At 42.3% G+C, this 24,403-nt stretch overlaps 1 protein-coding gene across 1 annotated transcript in view; it reads left to right on the top strand.

The window, feature by feature from the left end:
* Positions 1 to 22,495, top strand: part of LOC133564483 (endothelin-converting enzyme-like 1) — a 203,421-nt gene extending 180,926 nt beyond the window's left edge. Inside the window, exons 16-19 of the mRNA XM_061918832.1 lie at positions 10,559 to 10,624; positions 19,863 to 19,958; positions 20,052 to 20,128; positions 20,197 to 22,495. Of these exons, the coding sequence (XP_061774816.1) occupies positions 10,559 to 10,624; positions 19,863 to 19,958; positions 20,052 to 20,128; positions 20,197 to 20,296 (339 nt within the window). The 3' untranslated portion in view covers positions 20,297 to 22,495. The remainder of the gene's footprint in view (positions 1 to 10,558; positions 10,625 to 19,862; positions 19,959 to 20,051; positions 20,129 to 20,196) is intronic.
* Positions 22,496 to 24,403: the final 1,908 nt, after the last annotated feature.

Genomic DNA, 24,403 nt, shown 5'->3' with positions numbered 1-24,403 from the left:
TCCACCAACAGCATTGTTCTTTATAGTCTCCATTATTAAATGAACACATTGCAAAAGATTCAGCAACACAGATGTCCAAAATACTGTGTGATTATGCGGCAAAAGCAGACAACTTTTAGCTGTGTGTGTGCGCAGCGCTAATATTTCCTCACAGTCCGTGACGTCACGCGTACACGTCATCATTCCGCGACGTTTTCAACAAGAAACTCCCGGGAAATTTAAAATTGCAATTTTGTAAACTAATAAGTTCGTATTGGCATGTGTTGCAATGTTAATATTTCATCATTGATATATAAACTATCAGGGTTTCAGTAGGCCTTTAAGTAAAGGTGTCTCAATTCAACTTCTTGACTTTTGAGCTTTGAATATTAGCCGACTGATACCAATACTGACCCATTATCAGCACAAATCATACGTACTTTAATTATTTTGTAGTGTGAAATGTTAGGAAAGGTAAGGAAAAGTAAATTTACCCAAATAGAGACCAATAGTAGGTATGAAGAACACTAACCTATTCGTTATTGACCGTCTGAAAGGGACTTATGCTGTCCTTAAGCTTAAGTGGAATGTTTTGGGGGGTTTTGGCTGCACCAAGTGGCCACAATAATCAATTAAGTTAAGCTCATGGTGCACTAAGTTTAATGATGCGGACACGTTTGTTACTGGATCACTTTTAATTGCTTCTACCTCGGAGACTTTCTATCTGTGAATAACACGCCCTATAATTATTTGATACTTATTTAGATTAACGCAAATAATGCAACATTGTTTGATTTTGGATAGTTATGTATGTCTAGCTTGTGTGCTATTGTGTGCTTACCTGATGTGTAGCTGCTAGCTCCAAGTAGCCTATAGCCTCTCATCTATACCTTTTGTAAATGACTTCACTAAAGATGAGAAAAGACCAACCATGTGCACTGTGTACTTGTTGCTTGAAGAGGAATTGCACTTTTGGGGATAATTTTTTTCCTATCATTCACAATCAATATGAAAGACAATGGAGCTACTGGGAGGTCCTCTATTCCGCCTATGATACCTAATAAATAACCACCAAAATAACACCAACAGTACAGCAGCAGCTGTTTAAAAGGCAGCTGTGAGCTTGTCCCCTCGGCTTCTCTCTGAGACACTGCGTGTTCACCGCAGCCATCCAACCTCAAGGTATGTCTTTACAATCTTTAAAATCTCACTAAAACACTATTAAAACAATACGCAGATAAGGGATCTTCCAGAATTATCCTAGTAAATGTGTCTAAAAACATCTGAATCTCTCACAATGCAATCAGCTTTTTTTTCTTTTTTATCCATCCATCCATTTTCTACCGCTTATTCCCTTTTGGGGTCGCGGGGGGCGCTGGCGCCTATCTCAGCTACAATCGGGCGGAAGGCAGGGTACACCCTGGACAAGTCGCCACCTCATCGCAGGGCCAACACAGATAGACAGACAACATTCACACTCACATTCACACACTAGGGCCAATTTAGTGTTGCCAATCAACCTAACTTTATTTATTTATTAATTTTTTTCTAGTCCTTCGCTATTAATATTCTCAACCACGAATCTTTCATCCTCGCTCAAATTAATGGGGAAATTGTCGTTTTCTCGGTCCGAATAGCTCTTTTTGTTGGAGACTCACATTATAAATAATGTGAGGATGTGAGGAGCCATCAAACATGTGACGTCATCGTCTGCGACTTCCCGTAAAGGCAGGGCTTTTCTGTTAGCGACCAAAAGTTGCAAACTTTATCGTCGATGTTCTCTACTAAATCCTTTCAGCAAAAATATGGCAGTATCACGAAATGATCAAGTATGACACATAGAATGGACCTGCTATCCCCGTTTAAATAAGAAAATCTCATTTCAGTAGGCCTTTAAAGCGCCGTCTTATTATAAATGTGCCTTTCACTATATTACATAGATCCTTAATTCATATATATAAAACCTTGATGGAGGTGTAAAGATGTTTTAAGGGCTTTATAGGTAGATTAGAGTGGCTCCCATAAGGCTCCATTTTCAGCTGACTTTTAAACGCATTTATTCACTATTTAAAATGCATTAAAAAACAAAACATATGTGTTCTTGTCTTACATAAGGATTGTGAATGATAGGCCAAATTTAAAAAAAAAACGGAGTTCCCCATTAAGTTTACATATGTACATCGATTCAGTAGTCGAGCACGATAAAATAAAAATGTTATTCTGTTAATCTTATTTCTTCTTTTATTCAAATATTGGCACATAATGTAATTATGATTTATTACCATGAATTATTCACCAAGTCTCTATTAAATTAGATTTCATATATGGAATTAATTATTGATACAAAAACCAGCTGCTGTAATAACTGTTTAAATATTTCATGCCAGTACACCATTTTACTTGTTTCAAATGTTCTTGATAATATATAGTATGTAAAAACATGTATTACATTTATAGATTCTATTAAAGGAGTCATATTTTTTTCCTACTCTTAAAACTATTGTATTTCTATTGTAGTCTACATAACATGTAATGGTGGTTGTTTGGTCAAAATGTTGCATGAATTATGGTTTACAGATCATCTTTAAGCCGCTTTTTGGCACTCTATTCAGGATGCACCGTTTTGTAGGAGGTCTTATTTACGTGCCAAAGTCCTCCTCCAGGCCAAGTGACTGCCTCTCCACCCCATCAGCTATGTTGTAATTTTTAGCGCTTCCAGATTGAGTCTACTGACAGATGTAAGTTGGAATAATACGCTATTGAAAAGGAATTTGGACGTACGAGCTAGTCTGCCCCACAACAAGAGAATAAAGAAAACTATTAAAATAATGGGGCTTCACGGTGGCAGAGGGGTTAGTGCGTCTACCTCAAAATACGAAGGTCCTGCAGTCTTGGGTTCAATCCCAGGCTCGGGATCTTTCTGTGTGGAGTTTGCATGTTCTCCCCATGAATGCGTGGGTTCCCTCCGGGTACTCCGGCTTCCTCCCACTTCCAAAGACATGCACCTGGGGATAGGTTGATTAGCTACACTAAATTGGCCCTAGTGTGTCAATGTGAATGTTGTCTGTCTATCTGTGTTGGCTCTGCGATGAGGTGGCGACTTGTCCAGGGTGTACCCCGCCTTCCGCCCGATTGTAGCTGAGATAGGCGCCAGCGCCCCCCACGACCCCATAGGGAATAAGCGGTAGAAAATGGATGGATTAAAATAATGACTCCAACTTTGGACTACTACTGGATAAAATTGGCTGACTGGGACCAAGTGTTTCGTGTAAACCTTTACCATAAATGAAGATATCCGCTGACGTCACAAAGGCAAAATATGTCACTAAAGTCTCAAAACCAAATACTTTTTTTTTTGTTAATATTGCCGCCATGCCTCCATGGTTTGATTTCAAATTTCTGGGATCCCAAATACACAAAAACAGGTACCAATAGGTAAAAGAGTTGGTTTTACATACAAAACCCAAAACCAGTGAGGGTAGCACGTTGTGTAAATCGTGAATAATAACAGAGTACAATGATGTGCAAATCCTTTTCAACCTATATTCAATTGAATAGACTGCAAAGACAAGATACTTAATGTTCCAACTGGTAAACTTTGTCATTTTTTGCAAATATTAGCTCATTTCGAATTGGATGTCTGCAACATGTTTCAAAAAAGCTGGCACTAGTGGCAAAAAAGGCTGAGAAATCTAAGGAATGCTCATCAAACACTTATTAGGAACATCCCACAGGTGCACAGGCTGATTGGGAACAAATGGGTGCCATGATTAGGTATAAAAGCAGCTTTCATTAAATGCTCAGTCATTCACAAACAAGGATGGGGCGAGGGTCACCACTTTGTGAACAAATTCATTGGAAAATTGTCTAACAGTTTAAGAATAACACTTAACAGCGAGCAATGAACAAGAAATTGTGGGATTTCACCACTGCGGTCTGTAATATCATCAAAAGGTTCAGAGAATCTGGAGAAATCACTGCAAGGCTAAAAACCAACATTGAATGCCATGACCTTCGATCCCTCAGGCGGTACGGCCTCAAAAAGTCTGTAAAGGATATCACCACATGGGCTCAAGAACACTTCAGAAAACCACATTCAGTAATTACAGTTGGTCGCTAAATCTGTAAGTTCAAGTTAAAACTTTGCTATGCAAAGCGAAAGCCATTTATCAACAACACCCAGAAACAGATGGACTTTGATTGATAGATTGATTGATTGATTGATTGATTGATTGATTGATTGATTGATTGATTGATTGATTGATTTATCGAGAAGATTATAGGCATGTTAAAGAATTTATTCCATGTAATGCTTTAAAATGGCAAATGGATTGCCCAAAAAGCTAAAAGGCTTGTTTCCATTGTGCTCCATTAAATAGACTGATGCGAAGTGGAAAAGCGTTCTGTGGACTGACAAGACCACATTTCAAATTGTTTTTGGAAACTGTGAACGTCGTGTCCTCCAGACTAAAGAAGAAAAGAGCCATACGGACTGTTATAGGGCGCAAAGTTCAAAATCCAGCATCTGTGATGGTTTGGGGGTTTATTAGTGCCCAAGGCATGGGTAACTTATACATATGCGAAGGCACCTTTAATACTGAAAAGTACATACAGGTTTTGGAGCAACATATGATGCCATCCAGGCTACGTTGTCATGGACGCCCCTGCTTATTTCAATTTCAGTAAGACAATGCCAAGCCATGTGTTACAACAGTGTGGCTTCAGAGTAAAAGACTGTGGGTACTAGACTGGCCTGCCTGCAGTCCAAACCTGTCTCCCATTGAAAATGTGTGGCGCAATATGAAGCATAAAATACGACATCAGAGACCCCGGACTGTTCAACAACTTAAGCTGTACATCATGTTGCGATCTGCTGCTCAGATCTTCACGTGTTTGTTTTTTCATTCTCTGTCTCGCCCCGCACACCTGCTAATAATTATCACCCTCCTATTTAAGCTCACCTTTTCTGTTCACTCATTCTCGGATCCTAATTTGCCCACGCGCATCAGTGACGACTCTCATCATTCGTATGTATTTTCTCGCTAGCTCTCACGCCAAGCCACTTTATTGTCTAGCTTTCATGCTAAATGTTTTGTTTACTCTTTCTCTTTACACCAGTATTTTTGTTCATAGACTTTTGTTATTAAATAAATACCTTATATCTTACTTTTGCTGTGTTCTGCTTCGACGCATCCACGGGAAAACCACACCGGCATTGCCATGCCGAAGAAGAGTCCTCACAGTAGGATCCGAGCATTAAAGAGTTTTTCCGCGTCTGGCAACCACGAGGAGACCTTCGACGAAGGCACATGGAGGGTATTCCGAGCGATGGAGGCTGAGACTCTCCGATGCAATCCAGACGAAAGCATGATGTGGGACCTGGAGGGAAGACTGGTTCCGATCGATGCTTCCGGGAGCGGTGAGTTTCCCTCCCGCAGCGCTCGCGCTCGTCCGCGTCGGCGGAAGCCGCGAAGTATGGCTTCGTCGGGCGACAGAGCCTTTCCCACTCCATGTCTCCCTCCTCACGAACACAGCAGCCTACAGTCGGCACACAGGACCCCTACACCATTGTTTGGGGACCCAATAACACACTTTGCTAACAGTTTTACCGACTGGGCAAATTCCCAACTTGTGTCCCGCGCAGATGACGTCATTTCGTCGACGCCCCCCGGTGGCGCGGGCCCGTCCTCCGATGATGACGTCATCAACAAGGAATTTTTAGGGGAAGATTCGTTTTCTCAGCCATTTTCAAATGACAATAACATTAATAATAAGATACAAAAGTATCAGGATATTTTTTCTTATTATTCTAGTCAACCTCAGTCACCTAGTTTTTCTTCTAACCCACCGTTTAAACCTCATTCTCTGCCCGAGTCCTAGTGTTTGTCTTATCACTCATCATAGTCCTAGTCCTGCTCACAGCCAGTCCCCTAGTTCTCCTCGGCAGACCCCTGTGCCTGCTCCTCGGCTGAAGCCGACACCTGCTCCTCGGCTGAAGCCGACACCTGCTCCTCGGCTGAAGCCGACACCTGCTCCTCGGCTGAAGCCGACACCTGCTCCCAGTCTGGTTCTCACACCAGCACATGACACTAACCTGGTTTTCACGCCAGAATTCGACTCTCGCCTGGTTCACACACCAGCAGCTTTTTCGGGCCTGGTTCTCACACCAGTTTTGAACTCTAGTCTGGTTCTCACACCAGTTTTGAACTCTAGCCTGGTTCTCAAACCAGCACTAGACTCCCACCTGGTTCTCACACCAGCCTCCGACCCAGAACTGGTTCTCATACCAGTTACAGACTTTAGCCTGGATCTCACTCCAGCAACAGCTCCAAAGCTGGAGCCCACTCCAGTACCAGCTCCAGAGCTGGAGCCTACTCCAGCACCAGTGTCGACGACGGGGCTGGAGCCCACACCAACGTCGACAACAGGGCTGGAGCCTACAACTGTGTCGACAGGGCTGGAGCCTACTCCAGTACCAGCTCCACGCCGCCAAGCGCCGGTACCAGCTCCACGCCGCCAAGCGCCGGTACCAGCTCCACGCCGCCAAGCGCCGGTACCAGCTCCACGCCGCCAAGCACTGCCGACGACTAATACGCCTGCCTCTACGACGTCGCCGTTTGCTTCTACGCTGATGACTCCTGCGGCTCCCAGGCCGCCTCCGACGACTCCTGCGGCTCCCAGGCCGCCTCCGACGACTCCTGCGGCTCCCAGGCCGCCTCCGACGACTCCTGCGGCTCCCAGGCCGCCTCCGACGACTCCTGCGGCTCCCAGGCCGCCTCCGACGACTCCTGCGGCTCCCAGGCCGCCTCCGACGACTCCTGCGGCTCCCAGGCCGCCTCCGACGACTCCTGCGGCTCCCAGGCCGCCTCCGACGACTCCTGCGGCTCCCAGGCCGCCTCCGACGACTCCTGCGGCTCCCAGGCCGCCTCCGACGACTCCTGCGGCTCCCAGGCCGCCTCCGACGACTCCTGCGGCTCCCAGGCCGCCTCCGACGACTCCTGCGGCTCCCAGGCCGCCTCCGACGACTCCTGCGGCTGCAGCACCCGCATCATCCTCGCCAGCTGCACTCGGGCCTGCTTTGGCTGCAGTCCCCGCACCCTCGTCTGCTGCTTCCAAGCCTGCTGGGATTTCGGTGCTGAGGCGTCGTCCACCACGTCGATCACGGGCGTGGCCTCTGCGAGGTCATCCTCCTCGCCAGACACTCCCTCCTCCATGTCGGCCACGGATGTGGCCGTGCCCGGGTCGTCCGCCTCGCCGGGCACCTCATCCTGCGATGCGGCCACTAATGTGGCCTTTTCGAGGTCGCCCGCCAAAACTTTTTCGGCAGCAGCGTTCCACCCGCCGCCGCCACATGATGTGTCCTCGGTGGATTCGGGGACATGCGATCTGGCGACCCTCCACCGTGGCCTCCCTCCGCCCTCCCTTCGTTTGTGAACTTTTCTGGTTTTGGGGAGGGGGTTCAAGTTTTTGTTTGTTTTTTAAGACATCTGGTATCTGTCTTTTGTTGGGGGGGAATACTGTTGCGATCTGCTGCTCAGATCTTCACGTGTTTGTTTTTTCATTCTCTGTCTCGCCCCGCACACCTGCTAATAATTATCACCCTCCTATTTAAGCTCACCTTTTCTGTTCACTCATTCTCGGATCCTAATTTGCCCACGCGCATCAGTGACGACTCTCATCATTCGTATGTATTTTCTCGCTAGCTCTCACGCCAAGCCACTTTATTGTCTAGCTTTCATGCTAAATGTTTTGTTTACTCTTTCTCTTTACACCAGTATTTTTGTTCATAGACTTTTGTTATTAAATAAATACCTTATATCTTACTTTTGCTGTGTTCTGCTTCGACGCATCCACGGGAAAACCACACCGGCATTGCCATGCCGAAGAAGAGTCCTCACACATCAAGCAAGAATGGGAAAGAATTCTACTTGAAAAGCTTCAAAAAATGGTCTACTTAGTTCCCAAACATTTACAGAGTGTCGTTAAAAGGAAAGGCCATGTAACACATGGCTAAAAAATGTGCCAACTTTTTGGCAATGTGTTACTACCATTAAATTCTAAGTTAACTATTATTCGCAAAAAAAAAATAAGTTTCTCAGTTTGAACATTAAATATCTGGTCTTTGCATTCTAGTCACTTGAATTTAAATTGAAAAGGATTTGTAAATCATTGTATTCTGTTTTCATTATTTGATTTACACAGTGCCAACTTCACTGGTTTTGGGTTCTGTAATAGGTCCCCTTTAAGACAAGCTCATTGGTTAAACGTCCTAAGAAAAAAACTATTTATGATATTGGCTTTTATAACAGAAATATTGCAAAGCGCAAGATGTAAAATATGAGCTTATTGTAGTAATGTAGAAACTTTCTAATACGCGTTCTTTGTATCAAGAAAAATATTATGGTTTTTGGTTCATCCGTAGTGCTTTTTGGTAACTGTGTTTGCTTATTTCAGTGCTATTATTTTTATTATACATGATATTGTATGTTAAGACAGTTGTGAAAATAGACTAGTTTTAAGTATGACTGTCTTTGAGGTTAAATGTGTTGACTTGTATTACAGAACTCAAATTTTCTTGTTCTGTGTGCGGATTTTCTTAGGGGGAAAAAATGAATGGATTACATTTAAATAGTGCTTTTCATTCACTCCACATTCACAAATTTGTAGCCACAGCTGTACATTGACTTTGCGCCTACAGCTCCTCCAACTAGTGATGTGCGATACCACTGATTTGCTTTCTGATTAGATACCGAGTCAAATTTTGCTATCTGCGATACCAATCCAATGCTTTGTGCAAATATACCTAATGTGTCTGGAAAACAAAAAAATGTAGTGTATGGTTAGTGATGCTGCTTCACCACTTTGGTCATAATTTGTGCGCTTAAGAAATGTATTTAGCTCTTGACCAATGATTCTCAAAATACTTGTTAAACAAAACCTCTGCCTTATTTTTAATGAATACTTGGACTGTATTTCAATGTTGGTCATTATGGTGGTACTTAGAGAGCCAAGTGTTTTCTGAGGTAGTACTTGGTGAAAAAAGTTGGAGAACCTCAGCTCTAGACTTGTTCTGTTTGGTGGTGGGAAAAACTGAGTACCGTTGCGGCCCATACGGACCACTGCTGAGAAACAGATATTTTTTGGCAGCTCTCGAGGGCAGTGCTTTTCAACCACTGTGAACCACTGTGTGCCGTGAAATACAGTCTAGTGTGCCGTGGGAGATTATGTAATTTCACCTATTTGGGTTAAAAATATTTTTTGCAAAGCAGTAATTATAATCCGCAAATAATGTGCCATTGTTGAGTGTCTTTACGGTCTAGAGCTCGGCAACGTAACCATGTAATACTTTTCCATATCAGTAGGTGGCAGTGGGCAGCTAATTGCTTTGTAGATTTTTGTTGTGATCATAATATGCGAACAACAGTGGGAGGCAGTGTGCAGGTAAAAAGGTAACTAATGCTTAAACCAAAAATAAACAAAAGGCGAGTGCCGTTAAGAAAAGCCATTGAAGCTCAGAGATGGCTATGCAGAACGAAACTAAAACTGAACTGTCTGCAAAGTAAAGAAAAACAGAATGCTGGACGACAGCAAAGACTTACAGCGTGTGGAGCAGACGTCGTCCACGAAGTACATCCGTACATGATATAACAATCAACAATGTCCCCACAAAGAAAGTTAGCATCCGCACAACTTAAAAATTCTTGATTGCGAAAACAATGCAAGTGCGGGGAATGGCGTTCAAGGAAGACATGAAACTGCTACAGGAAAAGCCACCAAAAATTGGAGCGCAAGACAAGAACTAAAACACTACACACAGGAAAACACCATGTGGAAGGGGACGTGGCCTGCGGGCCTGCCGCGGAACGGGGTGTGCAAGGACCGGCCTCAAAGCCATCGACAGGTGCGTAGATGGCCCAGGTGGGCCTTGTTATCTAATCACCTGCCGGCTTTATTAGCAGCAACCGGGAGGAGACACATTGTTGGAGTTGGATTGGGAACGAGAGAGACAAGACGCAGACAGACATTTTGCTGGAAAGCAAAACACCTGCACGATTGTATGCAAATAAAACAGTGTTGTAACCCTGATCCGGGCTCTCATGACAGTATGTGGTGGTCTGAGGATCCCACTGGAGGGCAACCTCCCCACACCAAAAACTTCAAAATAAGTCACGGCGTGATGTGACAGGTCGTGACAGTACACCTACTTTGAGACAAGAGCTAATTTGATGCATGGTTGGTTATAGTTCAAATTCATATCCAACAATTAGTCTCGTCCGAGGACACAACGGCGAGGATGGCAGAAACTTATACAATCTCGAACTTTCAAGTTGCTGGCACGGCTGCTCTATCATCTGAGCCACACCGTCCCAAAATGTAGCAATTTTTGAGTTTGTGTGTGCAGAATCCCTAGTCCCTCCTGATTATGCAAAGTATTCAGTATGGGAATGAGCATTCCTCCCTCCCTTAGTGTTGTTTGCATGTTGTGACAGGGAAAGACGATTTATTATTCCAACCCATATTCCATTTAGATGCAAGTATTTTGAATAAAACTGACATTTTTTTCTTTTTATGCCTCTAGGTGAATGGCCGCCTGACACTGGGGGAGAACATAGCAGACATGGGAGGACTCAAACTGTCATACTATGTGAGTACTTGTAGTTACTATCATCGGTTTTATAAAATAAACAATGAAATTACGGGCATAATCGGTTCAAACAAGGCCTCTTTCAGTTTACTCCAAGGCCAGATCTAACAAGTACTGAACTGAAAAGTCCAAAAAAATCCAAGATGTTTATGTTATAGGCCAGTGGTTCTTAACCTGGGTTTGATGGAACCCTAGGGGTTCGGCGGAGGTCAAGACACACCCGACTCATCGTGTAGATAAAAACTTCTTCCTATCGGCGTATTACGCATACGGCAACAGCAGAAGTAATTTGTTGTGAGTTTATGCACTGTGTTGGTTTTGTTCTTTGAACAAGGTGATGTTCATGCACGGTTCATTTTGTGCACCAGTAAAAAAAAACATGGTAACACTTTAGTATGGGGAACATATTCCACATTAATTAGTTACTTATTAACGTGCAAACTAGTAACATATTGGCTCTTAACTAGTCATTATTAAGTACGTATTAATTCGGCATGGTCTTATTATAACCCTAACTCTGTAATCCTGGCCCTAACCCTCTAACCCTAACCCAATAACCCTAACCCTAACCAAATAACTCTAAATTAAGTCTTTGTTACTTAGAATTAGGGCTGCAACAACTAATCGATTAAATAGATTAAAATCGATTATTAAAATAGTTGGCAAATAATTTAGTCATCGATTCTTTGGATCTATGCTATGCGCATGCACAGAGGCTATTTTTTTATTTATTTAAAAAATATATATAAATATATATATATATATATATTTTTTTGTAAATAAACCTTTATTTATAAACTTCAACATTTACGAACAGCTGAGAAACAATAATCCAAATAAGTATGGTGCCAGTATGCTGTTTTTCAATAAAATACTGGAAAGGATCGAAATGTAGTTTGTCTCCTTTATCCGATTACTAATCGATTAATCAAAGTAATAATCGACAGATTAATCGATTATCAAATTAGTTGTTAGTTGCAGCCCTACTTAGAATATGTTCCCCTGGTGTCCAAAAAACTCTAAATTAAGTCTTTGTTATGTTACGCCTGTTCGGCATTGTGGTGCCGGGTTCGATTCCCTCGTTGATGCGTCAAAACGAAGAACACAACAAAGGTAAGATTTAACCAATTTATTCTAATTAACAGAAGGAGAGCTATAACAAAAACACTGGAGCTAACAAAAAGCAAACCAAAGACACTAGTATGAGAACCAGGAGATACAAAATAGGAAATTAAACTGGCGCGTAGGCACACAAAAAGGAGTAAATAAAACATTTAGCATGTGAGCTAATAACGAGGTGCGTAGCGTGAGAGCTCGCAAAAATAGTAGGAATTGCGTGAAAGCATACGATCAAAACAGACGTATAGTTGCGTGAGAGCAAACTATGAACCCAGAAAGAAATGAACAAAGAGGCTGGCTTAAATAGGAGGGTGATTAGACAAACAGGTGTGTGTGGACCGGTTGTAGCAGGTGGACTGATGAGTACCATGGTGACGGAATAAACAGGGGGTAAGTGGTTCAGAAAGAGAATGAAACAAAGATGGAAAAATAGACAACATGTTGCGATCCGAGTCACGGATCGCAACATGTTATTTAGAAAATGTTCCCCATACTAAAGTGTTACCAAAAACATCTACCGTATTTTTCGGACTATAAGTCGGTCCGGAGTATAAGTGGCACCCACGGCCAAACTATGAAAAAAACCTTGACTTATAGTCCGAAAAGTACGGTAACTCTGTCTTGAATTTGTGAGAATCAGCACCTCCAAGTTCGAGTCCATGGTTCTCACCCGGAAAAGGGTGGAATGCCATCTCCGGGTTGGGGAGGAGACCCTGCCCCAAGTGGAGGAGTTCAAGTACCTAGGAGTCTTGTTCACGAGTGAGGGAAGAGTGGATCGTGAGATCAGTGCGGCGTCTTCAGTAATGCGGACGTTGTACCGATCCGTTGTGGTGAAGAAGGAGCTGAGCCGGAAGGCAAAGCTCTCAATTTACCGGTCGATCTACGTTCCCATCCTCACCTATGGTCATGAGCTTTGGGTCATGACCGAAAGGATAAGATCACGGGTACAAGCGGCCGAAATGAGTTTCCTCCGCCGTGTGGCGGGGCTCTCCCTTAGAGATAGGGTGAGAAGCTCTGCCATCCGGGAGGAACTCAAAGTAAAGCCGCTGCTCCTCCACATCGAGAGGAGCCAGATGAGGTTGTCCGGGCATCTGGTCAGGATGCCACCCGAACGCCCCCCTAGGGAGGTGTTTAGGGCACGTCCAACCGGTAGGAGGCCACGGGGAAGACCCAGGACACGTTGGGAAGACTATGTCTCCCGGCTGTCCTGGGAACGCCTCGGGATCCCCCGGGAAGAGCTAAACGAAGTGGCTGGGGAGAGGGAAGTCTGGGTTTCATTGCTTAGGCTGTTGCCCCCGCGACCCGACCTCGGATAAGCGGAAGAAGATGTCTTGAATTTGAAAAAAAGATGTCTTGAATTTGAAAAAAAAAAATTAAATTGTATTTTTCACTAAAGAAGGGTTCGGTGAATGCGCATATGAAACTGGTGGGGTTCGGTACCGCCAACAAGGTTAAGAACCACTGTTATAGGCACAAAAAGTGCAAAAACAGAATGCGGGTGAAACACCCCAAGGTCAAATGTATTGACTTATTTTGTTGTATGCTTATCTACAGGTGGTTGAATACACAGGTGAATTATGTGCTTCCGCCATCTAGTGGAAGAACATGGTTGTGTTCTGCCTGTCACTGTGCACCACTTGCAGCGAGAGCTATTTCTACAAAAATATAAGGGCTGACTTCGACAAATGATTTTCATGGTCGATTCTGGGGTTGCCAACTCCATCCATCCATCCATCCATCCATCTTCTTCCGCTTATCCGAGGTCGGGTCGCGGGGGTAGCAGCCTAAGCAGGGAAGCCCAGACTTCCCTCTCCCCAGCCACTTTGTCTAGCTCTTCCCGGGGGATCCCGAGGCGTTCCCAGGCCAGCCGGGAGACATAGTCTTCCCAACGTGTCCTGGGTCTTCCCCGTGGCCTCTTACCGGTTGGATGTGCCCTAAACACCTCGCTCGGGAGGCGTTCGGGTGGCATCCTGACCAGATGCCCGAACCACCTCATCTGGCTCCTCTCGATGTGGAGGAGCAGCGGCTTTACTTTGAGTTCCTCCTGGATGACAGAGCTTCTCACCCTATCTCTAAAGGAGAGCCCCGCCACACGGCGGAGGAAACTCATTTCGTCCGCTTGTACCCGTGATCTTATCCTTTCGGTCATGACCCAAAGCTCATGACCATAGGTGAGGATGGGAACGTAGATCGACCGGTAAATTGAGAGCTTTGCCTTCCGGCTCAGCTCCTTCTTCACCACAACGGATCGATACAACGTCCACATTACAGAAGATGCCGCACCGATCCGCCTGTCGATCTCACGATCCGCTCTTCCCCAACAAGACTCCTAGGTACTTGAACTCCTCCACTTCGGGCAGGGTCTCCTCCCCAACCCGGAGATGGCACTCCACCCTTTTCCGGGAGAGAACCATAGACTCGGATTTGGAGGTGCTGATTCTCATTCCGGCCGCTTCACACTCGGCTGCCAACCGATCCAGTAAGAGCTGAAGATCCTGGCCAGATGAAGCCGTCAGGACCACATCATCTGCAAAAAGCAGAGACCTAATCCCGCGGCCACCAAACCGGAACCCCTCTACGCCTTGACTGCGCCTAGAAATTTTGTCCATAAAAGTTATGAACAGAATCGGTGACAAAGGGCAGCCTTGGCGGAGTCCAACCCTCACTGGAAACGTGTCCGACTTACTGCCAGCAATGCGGACCAAGCTCTGACACTGATCGTACAGGGAGCGGACTGCCACAATAAGACAGTCCAATACCCCATACTCTCTGAGCACTCCCCACAGGACTACCCGAGGGACACGGTCGAATGCCTTCTCCAAGTCCACAAAGCACATGTAGACTGGTTGGGCAAACTCCCATGCACCCTCAAGGACCCTGCCGAGAGTATAGAGCTGGTCCGCAGTCCCACGACCAGGACGAAAACCACACTGTTCCTCCTGAATCTGAGGTTCGACTATCCGGCGTAGCCTCCTCTCCAGTACACCTGAATAAACCTTGAAAATAAATAAAAATAAAAATAAAATAATAAAATCCCTGAAAAATAAATAAGGAACACTTTATTGGCGGGTTTGGCAACCCCATTTGTGTGAATGTGACACACGTTTCATACTATCCACAGAGGATGAACGGAACTGGACAATTCTTGTTTGTTGAATACCTTTTTCTTTAATTCGCCTTTATGGTGAAACGTCTTCAACAAAAAATCAGAGTCCAGCCGCCTCCATGCAACATTTGTGGATTTTAGGCATGACTACACAAAAATGATTTTACACTCTTTGACCACAGCCAGAATTTAAAGGCCTACTGAAACCCACTACTACCGACCACGCAGTCTGATAGTTTATATATCAATGATAATAATAATAATAATAATAATAATGGATTAGATTTATATCGCGCTTTTCTATTGTTAGATACTCAAAGCGCTCACAGAGAAGTGGGAACCCATCATTCATTCACACCTGGTGGTGGTAAGCTACATGTGTAGCCACAGCTGCCCTGGGGTAGACTGACGGAAGCGTGGCTGCCAGTTTGCGCCTACGGCCCCTCCGACCACCACCAATCATTCATTCATCATTCATTCACCAGTGTGAGCGGCACCGGGGGCAAGGGTGAAGTGTCCTGCCCACGGACACAACGGCAGCGATTTGAGTGTCAATAGGTGGGAAGCGAACCTGCAACCCTCAGGTTTCTGGCATGGCCGCTCTACCCACTGCCGATGAAATATTAACATTGCAACACATCCCAATACAGCCGGTTTAGTTTACTAAATTGCAATTTTAAATTTCCCGTGGAGTTTCTTGTTGAAAACGTCGCGAAATGATGACGCGTGTTTGTGACGTCCCGGGTTGCAGGGGACATATTAGCGCAGCACCATTTGCGGCTAAAAGTCATTTCTTTTCATCGTGCAATTACACAGTATTCTGGACATCTGTGTTGCTGAATCTTTTGCAATTTGTTCAATTAATAATGGAGAATTCAAAGTAGAAAGATGGAGGTGGGAAGCTTTAGCCTTTAGCCACACAAACACACGGTGATTCTTTGTTTAAAATTCCCAGAGGTGAAGCTTTACTATGGATCAGAGCGGTCAAGTGAACATGGTTCCCGACCACTTGTCAACCGGCAGGTTTCGGTGAGAAAATTGTGGGAAAAAGTCGCCTCTTACCGGAGATCAGCTGAGCTTGCGCCGTCCATGCAGCTGCCGTCGACTTCCCTCAGACACTGGCCTCAAGACACCCGTGGATACACCCCTTCCGACTATCAGGTACTATTTAATCTCACTAAAACACTCGCAGCACAATAGAAAGATAAGGGATTTCCCAGAATTATCCTAGTAAATGTGTCTAAAAACATCTGAATCTGTCCCAATGCAATCGCCTTTTTTTTTTTTACTTTTTTGTTTTTTCTAGTCCTTCGCTATCACTATCATCATCCACGAATCTTTCATCCTCGCTCAAATCAATGGGGAAATTGTTGTTTTCTCGGTCCGAATAGCTCTTGCTGCTGGAGGCTCACATTATAAACAATGTGAGGACGTGAGGAGCCCTCACCCTTGTGACGTCATCGTCTGCGACTTTCTGGTAAAGGCAAGGCTTTTTTATCAGCACCAAAAGTTGAGAACTTTATTGTGGATGTTCTCTACTAAATCCTTTCAGCAAAAATATGGCAATATCGCAAAATGATCAAGTATGACACAGAATGGATCTGCTATCCCCGTTTAAAGGGGCTCGCTGCTTCTCCTACGTACGTAACACATGTAAACGCATTAGCTTTAGGTCAGAGGTGCCAACTTCTGGCCCGAGGACCGGATCAGGCCAGCAAACAGGTTTTATACGGGATGAGTTGGCTAAGTATAAAAATGTACCTGAAATTTTGAATGAAATAACCAGCTGTTCTAAATGTGTCCGCAATAACAATTGTTTGTAGGTACAACATACAGTATGTACAAAATAAACTAAATAAATAACATCCTGTAATTTGATTTTGATATTTTTCTTGTATCTTGACAGATTGAAAATTAACACCAATGACTGATGAACATTATCACATAATTTATTCATAAAGTATAAATAGCGATTATATTTATACAGCGCTTTTCTCTAGTGACTCAAAGCGCTTTACATAGTGAAACCCAATATCTAAGTTACATTTAAACCAGTGTGGGTGGCACTGGGAGCAGGTGGGTTAAGTGTCTTGCTCAAGGACACAACGGCAGTGACTAGGATGACGGAAGCGGGAATCGAACCTGCAACCCTCAAGTTGCTGGCACGGCCGCTCTACCAACCGAGCTATGCCGCCCTTAATACAGATAGAGTACTATTAACCGCAACATCCATCCATCCATTTTCTACCGCTTATTCCCTTTTGGGGTCGCGGGGGGCACTGGCGCCTATCTCAGCTACAATCCATGTAAGTGTAAAAAAAAAAAATTCAACATTATGATTTTTACATTTTCAGAATGTGTTAGCTCATAATAGTTATTTGGTGTTCACAACATCCTAGCGCTGTATTGTACTGCTTTTGTACTTTATTTGATTATTATTGCTTCTTTGCTTGTTTTTAAATGTTGAACATTATAAATACAGGCTTATGAAAAAAAAAAAAAAAATAGCCATTTGGATAGCTAGCATTGGCTGTCATCAAATGTATATTTGAAGGTATATTTATTTATAAGCGACCGCCGTAAACACTGATCATTTTATTTGGGCTGGTTAGAAAAATGCATTACATAAACTTTGCAATTGGGAAAAATATACAAAATTGTTAAACAAATGTCTTCTGTTAACAAAAGCTAGCCCTTGCTGTTCTTGTTACATTTTAATGCTTTGAAAAAGTATACTTTAAAGGCCTACTGAAATGAGATTTTCTTATTCAAACAGGGATAGCAGGTCCATTCTATGTGTCATACTTGATCATTTCTCAATATTGCCATATTTCTGCTGAAAGGATTTAGTAGAGAACATCCACGATAAAGTTCGCAACTTTTGGTTGCTAATAAAAATCCTTGCCTTTACCGGAAGTAGCAGACGATGTGCGCGTGACGTCACTGGTTGTAGAGCTCCTCACATTGTTTACAATCATAGCCACCAGCAGCTAGAGCGATTCGGACCGAGAAAGCGACAAATTCCCCATTAATTTGAGCGAAAATGAAAGATTCGTGAATGAGGATATTGAGAGTGAAGGACTAGAAGAAAAAAAAAGCTACAAAAAAAAAAAAAGGCGAGGACAGTGGGAGCGATTCAGATGTAATTAGACACATTTACTAGGATAATTCTGGAAAATCCTTTATCTGCTTATTGTGTTACTAGTGTTTTAGTGAGATTATAAAGTACTTGAAAGTCGGAGGGGTGTGGCCACGGGTGTGGTGACCGCCAGTAGGGGTGGGCAATAACCGCAAATTTGGGTATCGATACCGATCCGATCTGATACCAGCCAGTATCGCCGATACCGATAACGATACCGGAAGTGTCGTCTTCTGATGGGGGGGGACTTCGGCGTATCGATACTTTTGAAAAACAAATTTGTACTTTTGCCTTTATTAATTGATTATGACAATAATACAACACAGGACAATGATTTAAATCAAAAAATAAAATATTTATTACAAAAGTAATATCAATGGCAATAAAGTAATGCAAATAAGGTGCAAACAACTACTGAACCTGGCTTGTAACTCAAAACACACAAACACTTAAGGTAAATAACAAAACTCTAGTTATTGAACAAAGTTGTAAACATGAACACAAAACAAAAGAACTGAGAAATTCAAATAAAAAAGTAATAATATCAATTACAATAAAGTAAATAGTGCAAATACGGTGAAAACAAATACTGAACTTGGCTAGTCGCCTCACAACACACAAGAACTTAAGTAAAAAAGAAAACACTAGTTATTAAACAGTTGTAAAAATGAACACAAAACAAAAGAACTGAGAAATTCTTATCGTTATTTTAGTGCAATAAAATACTTTACAGTTTACAACCAAGACATTAAGTCGCACTGGAAACGCACGCGTGTGTGTGCGTGTCCGAGTGAACCTAGGAGCGAATTATACTGATGTGTGTGCGCGAACGCACCAAGCGTCATGTTAATTGTATTTATTTTATTTTATTTTGGCTTGAAGATGAACTTTTAAAGTGTTTTTAAATCTCGTTCGCAACCCATCACGAAGGAGGAGGGTGGAGTGGTGAGGAGCGCTGCGCTGCGCTCACATTTTTTTTTAAATCGGAGTGATTCGCTTAATTTGGTGAAGTATCGATACCATCACGCCGGTATCGATATGATACCGATACTCACCAAGTATCAATACTATCGATACTTGGTATCGATACGCCCAGCCCTAACCGCCAGTTTCTCCGGTGGGAGGAGGTAATAGTCCGCAGCAGCTGCAGGAGGACGCAAGCTCCGCTCATAACTACGGTAAGAGCCAACTTATTACCACAATTTTCTCACAGAAACCTGCCGGTTGACATGTGGTCGGGAACCATGTTCGCTTGACCGCTCTGTTTCATAGTAAAGTTTCACCTTCGGGAATTTTAAACAAGGAAACACCGGCTGTGTTTTTGTGGCTAAAGGCTAAAAGCTTCCCACCTCCATCTTTCTACTTTGACTTCTCCAATATTAATTGAACAAATTGCAAAAGATTCAGCAACACAGATGTCCAGAATACTGTGTAATCATGCGATTAAAGCAGACTACTTATAGCTTGGATCGGGCTGGAAAAAAATGTCCGCTACAACCCGAGACGTCAAACGCACGCGTCATCATACCGTGACGTTTTCAACAGGATACTTCGCGCGAAATTTAAAATTGCAATTTAGTAAACTAGAAAAGCCGTATTGGCATGTGTTGCAATGTTAATATTTCATCATTGATGTATAAACTATCAGACTGCGTGGTCGGTAGTAGTGGGTTTCAGTAGGCCTTTAATAAGATGCAAGTATGAAGATAAATACTTGGAAAACAAATTGTTCAATAATAATTTTTTTGCACAAAAAAATAAGATTAACAGAAAAAAATAAACATTTTACCAGACATCTTTCCTACTTTATATGTCTGACTTCAAACTTTAACTCGGTCTTACTTTTCAAACCGTCACACCGGCTCTCTGCGCAGGCGTACCAGAAGTGGGTGAGGGAGCACGGCCCTGAGAAGCCCCTACCAGGCCTCAAATATACACATGAACAACTCTTCTTCATCGCCTTTGCACAGGTACCAAGCTTACGTACACAACATATTATTCCAACATCGATATTTACTGCTTTTTTTTTGTTTCATCATATGGTTTTTATGTCTTTATTTCAGAACTGGTGTATGAAAAGAAGATCTCAGTCAATATACTTGCAACTGTTAACCGACAAACATGCACCAGAACACTACAGGTAAAATCATCACACACTTGTTGTATGAAAACAATAATATGATGCCTTTTTTTCTCCACTCTTTGCAGAGTGATCGGCAGCGTTTCCCAATTCAAAGAGTTTTCCCGTGTTTACCATTGTGGGAAAGGCTCCCCTATGAATCCTGATGACAAATGTTCTGTATGGTGACACCGCTTCACATGCCTCATTATATTTTGCGTTAATCAGAACCACCACATAATAAAAGTTCATCTTTTTAAAAGGAAAAATGCCAACATGCATATAAAGCATTGTCGCCTAACCAAGCTAACATCCGAGTACAACACTTATCATTGACTATATATATTTTTCTATGTTTACATTTATTTTTAAATCATCTATTTTTGTATTACAACAGGCTCATGCTGTTGGTGAGCTGTCTTGGTTTTTACTTAGCAGGTTCCAAGCACTAACCTATTTTTCTCGATCATTTATCCGCTGATGCATCAACCAGGACATTCCAGAAGAAGTAGAAGGTCAGCAGCAGCTGTGATCTCAGTCAGATTGCAGCACGTTTTAGGACCAACAGGAAGGTAGCATGGTTGCCTCTGCCTCAGCATTGTGATTAAGGTTGTTGTATCGTCTGCCTGCATTGTTCTCTTTGTTCTTGTATTTCTACTTTTTTAAGAGACGGTTTTAAGAAAGGTTTATTATGATGGTTGACCTCAGGAAGTTTAGAGCCAAAAGAAGGATGCAATCTTTTTGTCGCCTCATCATCACCTGATCGATAAAATATAACACAAAAAGCTATTATTTCCTGACTGGAACATGAGCTTGAACCTACCAAACCCAGAAACTGCGAGATATGGTATAAAAATATGGTGTATAAATTTCCCACCAGTTTATGTTGACGCCTCTCGGACTGACTGACTGACGCGACATAAGTGAAACGGTCAAAAACATAATAAAAGATGTTTGTTGACATGCGTGCATTTTGTTATTGCGGTGGTAATCCATGTCTAATTTTTTAAGCTTATTGTGCACACCCTTTTATGCTTTGCACCTAGAACAAACTTTTTGACTAGGGTCCGCGTTGGCCTTAAAAAAATTTGAAATTTGAAAGCGAACTGCATGCAAAGTAACTATTTGGGTTTGGGTTTTTGGGGTAAAAAAAAAATGTCCTGATAGTGTTTAAAAGTAGAGTTAAAGTCATTAGGAAGTGGTTGACAGTAAGAATTAACAGAATGTAAAAAAATTTCTTTTTTGATGACGTCATCAAAAGTGGATAGTGGCGTGTCATCAGGGGGCATGTCATTAGGAGGCGCCAACGGGATGACGTCGCCCCGTCCACTTTTAATGACGTCATAGACAAAGATATTGTTTTACATTCTGTTAATTCTTACTGTCAGCCGCTTCCTAATGACTTTAATTCTACTGTTAAACACTATCAGGACATTTTTTTACCCCAAAAACCCAAACAGAATATGATTTCTGAAGTGTTTTTGAGCCCATGTGGTGATATCCTTTACACAGTGATGTCGCTTTTTGATGCAGTACCGCCTGCGGGATCCAAGGTCACGGGCATTCAATGTTATGTGCAGTGATTTCTCCAGCTTCTCTGAACCTTTTGATGATATTACGGAACGTAGATGGAGAAATCCCTAAATTCCTTTCAATAGATCGTTGAGAAATGTTGTTCTTAAACTGTTTGACGATTTGTTCACGTATTTGTTCACAAAGTGGTGACCCTCAACCCATCCTTGTTTGTGAATGACTGAGCATTTCATGGAAGCTGCTTTTATACCCAATCATGGCACCTGTTTTTATTTTTAAAAGGCATGTTACATGTTAAAATTGTGCTCTAAACTCATTGATTTTAAATACATTAGAATGGGTGACGTTTATTTGAGATACAAGTGCTTTGAATGAAGAGCTCCGAAACATAACCAATGAAACTGGTATCCCGAGGTACCACTGTACTGTATTACAACACGTGTCGACAGAAACAGAAAATGTTTTCAATTAAAATGACCACTCCAGGTTTTCCATTTCATGTCAACAAAAACAGTAATCCGAAAAACACGGTGGACCAGGACTTGATGATTTGCTCGACATAAATGGGACCGACTTAAGCAGTATCACTGTAAGAAAATATTGGCTGGATGGTGACTTGTGCATTTGTACAGTGATATTTTTTCCAAAAATACTTTTTTATGCAACACGTGAATGAGATGTTACTGTTGTACAGTTGTTTTTGACTCTTAGCAACACAAAGTTCTAATAACTGCCATACATGGATCACTCATGCGGAAAAAAAAAAACTGTACGGCTGCAAGTTCACATGTGGCTGCTGTTGTTTTACCATCTATGGTTTGCTGTTCAATGTTTGAATAAATACAAACAAACGCTCGTGTGTTTTGGGGTCATTATCAGTGTGTTAGCAGTGTGTGTGCCGATAAGCTCGATCGTCCACAAGGGCCCACAGCACTGTGGGTGCTGATAGGCCTGATCCTCCACAATGGCCCATCTGTGTATAAACCACCTAATATCTGATGGTGGCTCTCTATAAGCTAGCTACATAAACACCACACCACAGAGATCTGTGTCCACATCAGGATTTATTTTAAAGCCAAAAAAAAAACATATTTTGTGTCCCAGTTTGTGGAAAAAGCGCAAAAATAAAAGTACAGTAAAACCTTGTTAGCACTCTTAATTGGTTCCGCCTCTGACCGTGGTAAATACATTTCTGCAAAGTGGGAATCATTTATTAAAATCATGATATTTTCATTGTTGGGGCGTAAAATAAATATTTACAACCTTCTAAAATTTGTTTTTTTCAAAAAGAAAGCCCTCGAGACATGAAATAAAACCCTTTAGTCTCCTTCACGCTGGTATAATCTAATCCAGTGGTTCTCAAATGGGGGTACGCGTACCCCTGGGGGTACTTGAAGGTATGCCAAGGGTAACGTGAGATTTTTTTTAAATATTCTAAAAATAGCAACAATTCAAAAATCCTTTATAATACAATCCAATCCAATCCACTTTATTTATATAGCACATTTAAACAACAATAACATTTCCAAAGTGCTGCACAGCCATGTTAGAAACAATTGTAAAATAAATAAATAAAATAAAATAAATAATAAAATATATATATATATATATATATATATATATATATATATATATATATATATATATATATATATATTATGCTCCACCAATGACTGAATAAAAACAAAAAATAAATAAATATAAAACCAATAAAAACAAATATGATTAAAAACTATTTTAAAGGGTAAAATCAATTAAAAGAGTAAAATAGAAATCAAAGTGTATAAAAAACACAGAGGACAACAGAGGACAGAGGACCCCACAACTCACGTAGTGTTAAAAGCCAAAGAATAAAAGTGGGTCTTAAGACGAGACTTAAAACACTCCACTGTGGAAGCAGTTTGAACATGGAGGGGCAGAGTGTTCCAGAGCTTAGGGCCGACCACAGAGAAGGCGCTGTCTCCCCTGGTCTTAAGTCTGGTCTTGGGCACCACGAGCTGGAACTGGCTCTCGGACCTCAGAGCGCGCGCAGGAATGTAAATTTGGATGAGGTCCGAGATATATTGAGGTGCCAGTCCATGTAAAGATTTAAAAACAAACAGCAATGTTTTAAAATCAATTCTAAAATGAACAGGGAGCCAATGCAAACTCTGAAGAATTCGGGTTATATGCTGGCGTTTCCTGGCCGCTGTTAAAAGTCGTGCTGCCGCATTCTGGACTAACTGCAACTGGGAGAGAGCTTTTTGGCTAATGCCAGCATAAAGTGCATTGCAGTAGTCCAGGCGACTTGAAATAAAAGCATGCATGACTTGTTCAAAAAGGTTAAAAGATAAAAACGGTTTAACCTTTACTAAAAGACGAAGGTGATAAAAACATGATTTTAAAACGCCATTGACTTGTTTGTCTACTTTAAAATCGCTGTCTATAGTGACGCCAAAGCTGGTGACTTTGGGACGCACATCATTTTGCAATGGTCCCAAGTCAGTGAGGGCCGGACCAAAAACTGAAATTTCCGTTTTTCCCTCATTCATTATTAAAAAATTCTGGGCTAACCAAGCCTTGACGTTGCATAGACAGTTAAGAAGAGGTGTCAATAAATATATTTATTGAATAATACTAATATATTTATTGAATAATACTAATAAACAACCAAACAAAAACAAAAAAATACAACAATGCAATATTCAATGTTGACAGCTAGATTTTTTTGTGGACATGTTCCATAAATATTGATTTTAAAGATTTCTTTTTTTGTGAAGAAAT

This window comes from Nerophis ophidion, linkage group LG13 (genome assembly GCF_033978795.1).
Source record: "Nerophis ophidion isolate RoL-2023_Sa linkage group LG13, RoL_Noph_v1.0, whole genome shotgun sequence".
Taxonomy (NCBI): Eukaryota; Metazoa; Chordata; class Actinopteri; order Syngnathiformes; family Syngnathidae; genus Nerophis; species Nerophis ophidion.
This window is presented reverse-complemented; position numbering and strand designations above follow the sequence as displayed.